At 36.6% G+C, this 12,245-nt stretch overlaps 1 protein-coding gene across 2 annotated transcripts in view; it reads right to left on the bottom strand.

Annotated features, from left to right (window-relative positions):
* Positions 1–5,911: 5,911 nt before the first annotated feature.
* Positions 5,912–12,245, bottom strand: part of kcnj6 (potassium inwardly rectifying channel subfamily J member 6) — a 64,120-nt gene continuing 57,786 nt past the window's right edge. For both annotated transcript variants that reach the window (XM_026942010.3, XM_026942009.3), the window contains one exon: positions 5,912–10,906. In XM_026942010.3, the coding sequence (XP_026797811.1) occupies positions 10,563–10,906 (344 nt within the window). In that variant the 3' untranslated portion in view covers positions 5,912–10,562. The remainder of the gene's footprint in view (positions 10,907–12,245) is intronic.

Raw genomic sequence — 12,245 nt, 5'->3', positions numbered from 1 at the left:
TGGAGACCTCCTGCTCCTGACTCGAGTCTTCCGCCCGTCTGACGTGGGTCATATGATAAACTGAAACTAAACGTGAGATGTTAAAGTAAAGGAAAAGCCCTGAACAAGGAGAAGAGGATTCCTCCAAGGAGAAGTGGTGCGACGGGAAGTCGAGAAGGCTGTGTTGAGAACTGATGAAACGTCTGTTCAGTAGGATACTGTTAACACACTGCTGTAAAGCTTTTCCACAAGGATGAGCTCTAAAGTAAAGAGCAGGCCTAGAGAGGAGCTTAATAGAGGACAGGTGGTAGATACACTCTTTCCTCAAGTGCTTTCCACCATTCAGTTTGTTGGGGATTTGCACTGCATGTCTAAAGGACAAATCAAAAAAAAAGAAGAAGAAGAAGACAGGACTGGAGAGATATGCTACCATACTAAATAACATATTACATGTAATATAGCATGGTCTTCACACAATTTTTCACACAATTTTTGGTATTTACCCACATCCCAGGACAATTAAAAACTATATCATTCTTCTCTGCACACAACAGACACAACTCCCTTATTCAAATCTGACCAAAGTTTACCACAACACCAGGCTGAAATTCCACTAGGCCTATAAATATCTAATGTAGCAGTAGATATTTTATTTATATTAGATATATCACACAAGCTTTTGCTATAGCTCATACACCCCATGACAGTATTTTGCATTTTAACAGTTAGTTAACATGAAACTGGAGAAAAAACACTATCATACCTGTGAAGTCTTCCTGAACACTTTCCTCTGTGACAGAGAGAGAGTTTCCAAATGAACCACTAGGTGGCCTACTTGTCAAGTGCCTGAAGCTTCACCCCTCTCATATTCCAGGCCACACTGCTCTAAATTTCTATGTATATAATAATTAATTGATGATGGTTTTATTTGCTTTTTAATAAAAACACATGGCCGTAGCTTGTCAAAAATTAATTTGTCTATTTATTATAAGGATTTAGTCATCTGGCTGAATGCATGTGTATAAATGACCTCAACTCAAAGTAAGTATTTGTCAGTCTCACTGTGTGTATTCTGCTGAATACACAATAACCTCTGCTTTAACTTTTCATTTTAATTGAAATTTATAAGATTTAAAAAAAAAAATAAAAAGCCTGCATAAGTGTAGCTTTTAAGTATATTCCCAAAACATGATATTTTGATGTTTTAAAGACTAGGATGAATATGATATTTGAAGTTTCTACCTGTACACCTCACACATTTATTTGTCATCTTGGCCATGCAAGATGAAGCAAGTTGCTGGTTTTGTTTTCAAAGAATTTTGAAAAGCCACTCATATGTTGCAATAATTTTTCGATTTTTTTTTTAGATGATCAAAAGAGTTTATGTAGATTTATGCAGGCCCACATGCACATAATGATATTGTTCTCTGCTTTTGGCCAGCAGCTCTGGTCACACCATGTGTCTGTGCAGATGCTGCCTTCAGAAGTCTAAAACAGGTTCGAATTCCCAGCCAAATTTCTAGAAAATTTGGAATTCTCTGAAGATGCACTAGAAAGGAGATTCTGGAGATGGTGTAGTAGAAGCGACATTTCTCTAGTCTGGGCATGGTTTGCAGCATTTCTATGTATTTTATTACAGTATTTATTTGTCTTATTTTATTATACTATGTATACTATGTAAGGTATTTATTTCCCATTCAGCCTCTGATGTATTGCTTCCACGTATATTATTCCCATATTTAGTAATAGACACTGCAGACTGTATGTGAAGGCCGAAACCCTCAGAGACAAAAGCCGTTTGTGTGACAGGAAGCCCGTTCAATGAAACCTCAGGGCCTATAGAATATTGACATGTACATTTATTTTTAGAGCAGAAGCTTTTATTCAAAGTGACACTGAATTCTGAGGCATAATGCAATCTGAGCACTGCACAGTTGATTGGCAAAGCAGGTTATATGTATGTTCTGGGGATTCAGAGATATTTCCTATAGGAACGTAATTAGAATTGATTATTAGGTGAAAGATTTCTGAGATCAGCTATGAATTTGTCAGATCAAGTGACAGCACAGTGCAGTGAGGTGCTGTAATGCTGTAACTGCAGCTAGTTGAAAAAGAAGGGAAAAGAATGTAGCACTGGAAAGTGTTAGAGAATAGTAGTAGCAAGATAGTTTTAAAAACATGATACTTTTTTTTCCTTACACTCAGGGTATAAATATTCAAAGACGAAACAACAACGAGCCCAACATTTTTGAAGGTGCTTTATAAATCCCTCCAAAAATGGATCTACTTTCAGAAAAATTGAGGGTAACAATATATATTTATTTTTATGCATTTAGACTATGATTTTATCTAACACACACTAGCTTAAGTACTAATGACATGATTTATGACAGTCTTAGAAAAGTAAATTAAGTTGAAATTAATATTTAAATATAAAGAAATATAAAGGCACCTTCAGAATTTGAACCCTAATAGTGAAACTTGAAATGACAGAGCAAATTGCTTAAAGTACTATCTACTCTTTTTGAATTATTATTATTATTTTTTTCATTCCTAGGTTCAAAGTAATGTATATTGGCTAGCCAGCTGCACCATCTATGGCTCAGTATGCCAGGCCAGAATGCCTCAAACATAATTATTTAACTTCCAACATGTGCATTTGTGTGGAAAATAAAATGGTAGTCAATGTTTTTCAATTAATATGTTTATCTCCTTAATCTTCTTAATGTGCAATGAACACATATGATAGGAGAGCTCTTTTTTCTTTTCTTTTTTAAGTACTCCAGTTCACTCATCTCAAAATACTGTCTGTATTTGAGCAGATGCAAATTTGTGCATTTACATAAGGTAAAAATGGGTGCAGATAAAAAAAGAGACTTTTCAAGTGGACCATTTAAAAAAATTTAATTAATTGAATTGATTTTAGTTAAATAAAATGTAACTATTTGAATGCTGAATTTTCTTGTTTGTTTTAAGCTTCATTTCGTAACCAAGATTTTTTTTTTTATCAAAATGCTGTTACTATTGTGATACTTTGATATCACGAGAGTGAGTGAAATGAAATCCTTAATTTTTTTTTTGCATTGTTTTATATTGCATTGCATTACAAATAGGTGTTACAAAAATGTCTAATTTGTCTACATAATCTCCATTTCGTTCAGTGCAAATGTTCCAGCACTTAACAGGTGTCTGAATTTCTCTAGAAAAAAATCGATTCAATTCTAATTTATGTTGCACTTTTAAGCTTTTCATTTGACCCAATCTCGTATTAGTATTCCCTACAGCCTTAGAAAAAAATGGTTCTTCAAGGGTTCTTTTTTATAGTAACAGGTTCTTAGCTTCCTATAAAAGTTCTGCCTGGAGCCTCTCTGAAAGAGAAACCCTCTGTTCCACACAGTTATAAGCCAAAGAACCCTTAATGGCAAATACATTTTAAATAGTAATTAAAATTGTCATCAAATATCATTTTACTGAACTCATTAATTAACTCCCTTGAGTTTACGGATAATAAATAAATAGGAAATAAACAGGTAATATTCTTTAGAGCCATGCTTCCTCCTTATATGCTACAATTCATAGCTGTTTCTAACAATAGCAGATACATCTGGATGAAAACAGGTGCTATTTTGAACCTCAGAATTGTGTTAAATAGTTCAGTGAAGCCTGTATCTGACTATAAGGAAAACTGCTTTTGAGTGCTAATTCATTGTTAAGGATGGTTTTAGTGCAATTTTATACATATATTCTTCCAAACACCTCATACGGACGATGTAGTTGCATAATTAAGCAGTTCATTCTAATTACTGTGTGAGAGTATTCCAAGTCTCTGCCCCAGGCCTAATTAAAATCAGCTCTCTGCTGTTAAAGTGTCCGAGTGCTAATGAATGGAAGTATTAGCACTGTAGTGTAGTGCCTCTTTAGATGGGTACAGAAACCCTCTCCCAACACGCTGCTCTGCTGGTGGACTGTATGATTACAGCGGTGGAAACCATGAAGATCAGACTGGCATTCTATTAAGCAATGTTTGTGAGTTAGTATTTCAACTTAAGTATCGCTGTATGATAAGCATAGCACCCAGTTTTATGGTTTTCGTTATATTACTGTATGTGCCTGTGACATTAAATCACATGTAAAGGTCCATCTATAAAGAACCATATACAACATGTTTCATACAGAACCTTCAGGGTGCTTTAAAGAACCAGGTTTTCTTAATTTTGCTTGGACCACAATTCAATTCAATTCAATTCGATTTTATTTGTATAGCGCTTTTAACAATGGACATTGTCACAAAGCAGCTTTACAGAAATAAATGGATTCACAAAAAAATATATTGTAAATATGTGAATTTATCCCTAATGAGCAAGCCAGAGGCAACGGAAAAACTCCCTGAGATGATATGTGGAAGAAACCTTGTGAGGAACCAGGCTCAAAAGGGAACCCATCCTCATCTGGGTGCAACGGATAGTGCGATTATAAATAAATCCCTTCTATTATTGTGTACTATATGGACAAATAGTGCAATTGTGCAACCAATAAATTCATCACAGTTTTTGCAAGAAGTCCGGTTGGTTAAAATCTATCCACTGTCCACTGATGGAGTCCTGAGCTCCAGCTCCAGAAACAGGACACATAACATGTGATCCCATAACTACTTTTTACAGACTTTCATAACCATGTGATGTAAAGCTGGACTGATCCAAAATCATATCTCATCTAGGGTCCTTGTGGTCTGGACCTGAAACACAGTTTCAAACACAAGATGTTGCCTTGTTTATTTGTTTGTTTTTTCCAGGTTTTTATCAGCATTTCTTCAGTGACATATGTTCAGTTAATAATTAATTTTACCTCTTCCACTGCAAAAATATTTCTCATTATCCCCTTATGATTACAGAACATAATCCAAATTTTAAAAGATTAGGTACGGTAGACAGGAATTTATCAGCCTGTTAATTTTTTTTTGTTCTTAAATTTTCTACCCTCAGAACTCAAATATTGTGTTAACATATAATTTCAAAATATTTACTTACATATGCAGCACTTTTCCTAGTTTTATTAAAACCGTAGTTAGATTCAAGTTGATTTCAGGTGACTAGTCAATTAGGCTTATAATAAAAATAAATTAATGATTGTAAAAACTATGCTGGTAGTTGATAGTGCTTTCCACCATGGAAAGGTCATTCAAAAGATAATAATTATAAAATTGTGGATGACCTGGTGATACTTCATAGATACCATCACAGATCTCTTTCTGGAAAATTGATTGTTTACCCCAGGTGCAGGGAGGGTCACACCACAACTCAGCTAAAGCATCTCCATGTCCCATGCTGTTTCTCTGATTCCACCACCTGCTAGATTTTAAGCCCTTTATCAGTATATTGATATTAGAACACTACACATGTGGTCTCAAGGTCTGGTTTACATCCCTGCATTCATGTGTGGAGACATGACATGAAATCTAATCTGCTATTATCATCATGTCTAGTCTATTACACTTGATTTGCTAGCCACACAGAATACAGTACATAAAAATTAATCTCATTTTCCATCTTATTAATTACAAAGAAAAGAAAGAATGAAGAATTAAAGACATTTAACTAGAGCAGGTTTGCTTGCTCTTTGTTGAGGTCTTCATATTTTTATATTAATTTAAATGATTTCTTATTTGTATTATTTTAAGTAGTTGGCATTTAGAAAAAAACAAACCTTTAAACTCTTCAAAGAAATAAAAAAGTGAATTGTATTGCTATGCATCTATGTAAATACTCAAAAATAAAAAATAGAGTTGGACAGTTTGTGTTAAGTTTGACCTTATGTACAATAATTAGTTTGATAAAGTTCTTCTGATGTTATAATGTGCAAATCCCATGGATTCAGACTGGAAATCTGTGAAATAAAGACAGAATACTTTCATCTTTAGCAAACACAAAAGGAATATTGAGATATGGTTTATTTCATGAGTATTTATAGAAATCAACAACAACAAAATCATGATGAAATACCTCTAGAAACACTAAAGATGACTATTGTACCATATTATGGCTTCTTAGTTAAGAGTTTAAAAATCAATATCTAAAGGAAACAAAAGGAGTAACTAAAGTAAAATATGTCCAGTGTTCCTGACAGTACTTCTCCCTAGAAAATCGAGTTACAGAGGAGTCAACGTGCCTGTGAAGATGAGCAGAGGAGCCGGGATATAAAACCTGTGTGCGTGAGTGTGTGTGTGTGTGTGTGTGTGTGTGTGTATGTGTGGGAGGTTGTCTTGCTCTCTGGATGGCTTGCTTAAAAGGAGAGGGGTCCCTCAGTCCGTCGAGGAGCACGATTAAAGGGCACTTCAGCAAATATAATGTACATTGAGAATGGTGTACATTGCCTTTCTGATTCTAAACTTACTAACCGCCTTACAACTTTACTCTTAAAACAGGTCAAAATGCTTTCTCTGTCACACTTTGTGTACTTGGCATGCTATTATACTGTATATATTCCAAGCTGCAGGTTTATATTTGATATTACTCCACAAATTTTGAAAATACACTTCTTTATGCCACCAGTTTGAAATGCACCTTTTGAAAGATTAATAATCAACAAAATCGATCCATTTTCTTGAAGAAGCTGGAAATCAGTAATAAGGTCCTGGAGGAGTGATGGCTGTCTTGTGTGTTCAGTTGTTGCTAAACATGATTTACTTTTTTTTTTTTAATGAGAAAAATGTAAAGCCCTTCAGATGTAACAAATTTCAGCTTTACCCTTAAAACATCCAGTTAAAAAGAAAAACGGCTTCCATTTCATTCTCAGATTGCTTTAGCGATACAGGGCTTGGTCTCTTTGGTTGCTCATGTTCAGGAAAAATCTAGGTTTAATGAAAAAAGAAGGTCTCAGAGATGTCAGTGCTTGAGGTAAAAGCCCAAATCCCCAAAATGTACAGCATACTATACTGTTTTGTGAAGGAATACTGAAATATTACACATTGGAAGTGTATAGCGTATACATACTCTCTGTTTGAGTGTCTATCAAAGAACGATAAAGTTTACCTGAGGGGCCTTAAGGGGAAAAATGTTTTCATTTATGACTGCCAGATGAACAAATGACAATTAAAATAGGAAATGTTTCTCAGTCTTCAGGGAGAACATGTGCAAACAGCACACCATGAGTCATCTGGGAGCTACACACTCACACAGCACCTGAGGCTACCTGAGGCACACACACACACACACACACACACACACACACATGCACACGCCTTCTGTTTAAAGGTGTGAAGTACTAAGAGTCTATAGAAAGTAACGGAAGTCTAAAGGGGGCTGAAGGTGAACATTGAGGTTTAGTGGGATATCAGAGCAGACATGCACAGTCAGAGCCAAACACATCTTCCATCGGAAATCACTCGCACACTCCAGGCTAAAGCTTTTGCATCCAGTGAAAGATCATTTGCGCCTCACCTACTACTACCTACCATCGTTTATATACATCATACAGAGTAAATCAACTACAGTTAAGGTTTGTACATGCGTAGATATATACATATATGTTTCTGAAAACCCAGAAGGTAAAGAAATCTTCTTCCAAAAGGCAGAATATACACACCTGGTCCAAATCAACATAGTATCAAACAGCCACCTGTCAAATGTTCACTCATCTCAAACAAAACAATTATTGAAATATATGTACAAAAAATACAAATGTAAATGCCCTAGAATATATCTATGTATTCATATACATATATAACTTTTAATCTTTCAATTAAAAATCTGAAAATAATGTCATTTTTTTTATTTTAAAGAAAAAATGTATTATTTGAAACCATGCAGTTTGCCCAAGCCTCTGAGTTTGTCCAACTTTAGTCTCTTTGGGGCATGAGAGACATGGAGAGCAAGGAAGAGGAAAAGTGATAGAGGGGGTTGCAGGAGGCTGTGTGCTCTGCCCGACTTTTAGGGCTCTTTCCTGAGCTGATCTCAGACTGGTGTCCAGCTACGCAAAGCAGAGAGAGACAGGAAGGCAGAGAGATTGTTTAATATCTTAAATGAGGGGATTTGGTGTTAGAGGTCCAGCCTGTGTGCAGAAGTGTGTGAGAGTGACTGTGAGAAAATGTGTGCTAGGGCCGTTACATATGGAAAAGAATCCTTGCCAGATAGAAAAGCAACCAGGGAGAAAACAGGAAACGCAGTACACAGGCGGTATGGCATGAGGACAGCTTACCACACTGAAAAACAAAAAACCCTCTTACATCGCTTTATCTCTTTAGCGAGAAACATTGCTTATAAGAATTTAATGCAGACTTCGCATAATAAGTGAAAGTAATTCCAAAAGCTGCATTGCATTTCACTTTCAACACTGGATTGCAGTAGTGCCACGCTGAAATACAGCCACTAGCCAATCACAGCCCTAAGCTATACTCGGAGGTGTGCTTATAATTAGAGGAGGAGAGAATGGCCTAAGAGCATAATTTTCCAGGACGTGTTGCTGTTCCTATGAAGGAACACCCTTTATAGGCTCTTTGTTTCTTCATTCCTACTCAACTGATTGTTCATTAAGCTTTTCAGAATTATTACTAATACATGATAAAATTGTTAATATGACTAAAATACTTACAGCTCACAACAGGACCTAGGAGTTATCAAATTTTTTAGACTTACTTTCAGCAATGTTGTACCTTCAGACATCAAAAAGGAAGCATTTGTTAATGATTTTAATGTGGATTCATTAATAAATACATAAAACAGAAGCTGTCACACATGTCCTGCTTAACTAAGCATGGCTGTTCTGCTCTTCTCTCCTTATTCATTCTTATTCCAGGTTTAGTAAGTAACAGAGTAATATCACCACCTACTGGATATTTCAGTTAAGTATGTTCTTCACATTCAAGATACTATGAGCTAGGTATAGGATCAAGATTTATCAATGAAATTCTTGCCTGCTTTAGGACAGCATCATTCCTGCATACTGCATGCACTTGCTTTTATGGGTTTGCACAATGTGATCGGCTGCAAAATACACTTTGGAAGAATATACATGTGTGTTAAATGCACAACACAAAAAAATATACCTATACACATATACTTGGTAATATAAACCAATTAGAGAACATCAGCATGTTGCTGTTCTCAAACACAGCACAGATTTCATTGGTAAATGTTCACCCTACTCCACGCTAAAAGTAAGTCTAAGAAGTCGAAGTCTAAGTAAGTCTAATATTGCTTTTTAGCAATATTAATAGTTTTATCACATATTAAGTAATAATTATGAAAATATTGATGATTAAGGGTTTAATGCAGTAGGACTAAAGAAACAATGAGCCTGTGAGAAACTATAAAGGGCATTATATGGACGCAAACACCCCCTGGGAATTGATGCTTACAGGCTAACCACACCCCCGAATGCAGTTTCACGCTGTGATTGGACAGTGTTTGCATTTCAGTGTGGCATGACTGCAATGCACTGATGAAAGTAAAACGCAAGGATATATAACAAGGAATTACATTCATTTAATTCTTAATAAAGAAATCCCCTGGCGATTGTTTTTCACTGAAGAGGTAAAGCTATGTAAGAGCACTGTAATAAAGGTTTTGCATGTTAGTGTGGCACATGGCACTCATGGCACAAATGTAAAGCAATACCACCTGCGTATTAGATTTCACATTTCCTCCCCAATGCGATTGCTTTCTATCTGGCACGGAATCTTCTCCATAGTGACACACCAATCTGACTTTCAAATACTAGCACCAACCAAGAGTGATTGAAGATCGCCTCGCGGCCTTTGAGATAGCGGCAGTATCATGTATTAGTATTAAAAAGCGAAAACTCGAACACTAAGTATTTCATGCCAAATTGCATACTACTGTACGAAGAGTACAACAACTACCAGTATATATTTTCATAAATGTTTATATTGTCTGTCTGTAATTTAAATATAACTAGCAACAACAAATAAGAAATTATGACTTGAGATTATAATTCTCTGCTTGTGAGTTAGAGAACTCTTTTGACCTCTGGCCTCTGATGCCAATGCAACATGTTAAATTGGCACTGATCTGTGCTAACAAGGGCCGAAACACCACAAAACCTCAGTCGTTTAGTTGGCTGTCAGTCGGCTTGGTGTGTCAGGGCCCTTAGAGAGAGAGAGAGAGACTGAGGATAAAGTCTGGGCAATATGACGATATAATATCAGCATGACAAATTGTCACAATACACTTGTCTGAGATATTGCGGATATTGTCAGTGATTTTATAACAATTACAAACTTGGAAGCAGATGATTAGATGTAAGACATTTGTTCTGTTTTTTAAATGTTGTAAAATGTTAATATTTTCTAAGGATTTTTTTTTAAATTTTCCCTTCTTTTCAGTGTTAAATATTTTTTTTCACATGGTTTTAAATGCAACACTACTGTTTTACTGGCAGTTTGTTAGCAAGCCTATATACTGTGTTACATATTGTGTATCGTACAAATGTCTTCATGCATTGTGCTATATTTTTGTCATATCGCCCACCTCTGCTGAGGATGTCTGATAAATGTCTGAGAATGTATGTGTTTTTGTGTAATGGAGAGAGAGTAAGCAAACTCTCTGCTCTGCCCTGCTTGCTCCACTTTACACTTTGGACTCGTTCTCCATGTTGGCAATGTCACCATTGCGTTCCTGCTCTTGTGTCTCTCTGCTCTCCTTCTCCTGCTCCTCCTCATCATTACGTGAGTCTAGCAGGCCTTGCTGGCTCAGTTTGCTTGCCACGGACCAGGAGAGTGGCAGGCGCGAACGTGCGCTCATCTCGGCCAGCTCGCGCGCGCTGCAGCTCGGTGTGTTAGTCTCGTAGATCTCATGGAAGCTGTTGTAGTCGACCTCATAGAAACCATCCTCCAGCGTGAGCACGGGCATGAAGCGGTAGCCCCACTTGATCTCACTGGCCACGTACGAGCTGCGTGCCTGGCAGGTCATTCCTGTCAAGAACAAAGAAAAATAAAGGCACAATTCTGCAAGGCTTACACTAACTGATCAAAGTGAGAAAAAAAACAACCACAGCTTTTTTTTAAAACTACATTACATTATTTTAAAAAATAATCTGGATGACTGAATCTCAAATCATACCTACAGATAATGAAATAATTGAAACAGGAATGTGTATGAACAATGATCTGTTAATCTACAGCTAAATAAATGTATATACAGAAATGGCTATTTTATTTCTGTTATTTATAGAATTGTACTGATGTCACATTCCCGTTATCTGTCACTGTGTAGACATAGTAAAGCAGTGCAGTGCTAGAGTTTTCCGTACTTGCAGAGAGCCCGAATGGCCATTTATCACAGTGATACAGGGGAGCAGTTATTCACCAAGAAGATGTGTGTGTGTGTGTGTGTGTGTGTGTGAGAGAGAGAGAGAGAGAGAGAGAGAGTGTGGCAATGATTAAGATGGCCAAATCTATATATAGTGATACATATTGTGTAAACTTCCTTGGAGAATGGTTAGCTTTGGACATTACTAACAGAACTGTAGCTTAGTCCTCAAAGCATTTTGATTAGCTTCTACTACACATGAACATGGAAAGGTTCCGTCTGAGCTGTTCAGTTTATCCGTGCAGTTTAAATCCAGATCCTGTATAGCCGCTGCTGCTTGTACCACGTGTATGCAAACTCCTCACAGTCAGCTGGCTGATGCAGGAGCAGTTTTTGCCCTTTATATCCTGGTGAATATGATTAGACAGAGAGGAAGAGCTGATCCTGGATCAGCAGGCTGATGATGCTAAGCTGGGAAAATATGGTTTGAGGATTAGTGTCCTGCGCTGCTGGAGTGAAAGAAACTTGGCAGGTAATAGTGAGAAAAGGGTCAGTGTAAGAAATGATCAGCGCTCCCTCTGTTATCAGAGGCAAACACATGCGTGACATACGAGCTCTCCTGCCATCTAATTCAGTCATTGCAGAGTAGCACCAAGTATTTTACTCAAACGTTTTAACTCTATTAATTGTATGTTGCACTTTCTATTTATTTACCACTTATTTCTTTGGTCACTAATTATGTACTGCTACTGTATCAGTCTATCTACCCATCTGTATATCTGTCTGTCTGTCTTTCTGTCTATCCATCAATCCATTTATTCATTCACATTCATACATCCATCATGACCGATGCAAATTACGCAGACATACACTCACACAGAGGAATAAAGTCCTTTGTGTTTTAACATAGTGTTTTTGTGCTAGTGGTGGAGAACAGCAGGCAGGTGTCAGAAGGCCACTGGCTATGAGGAAAACGTGATGAATACGTGAATTATGTAGAGA

The sequence above is a fragment of the Pangasianodon hypophthalmus genome, chromosome 17, assembly GCF_027358585.1.
Source record: "Pangasianodon hypophthalmus isolate fPanHyp1 chromosome 17, fPanHyp1.pri, whole genome shotgun sequence".
Classification (NCBI taxonomy): domain Eukaryota; kingdom Metazoa; phylum Chordata; class Actinopteri; order Siluriformes; family Pangasiidae; genus Pangasianodon; species Pangasianodon hypophthalmus.
The sequence above is the reverse complement of the archived record's forward strand: the minus strand, read 5'-3'. Positions and strand labels throughout refer to the sequence as shown.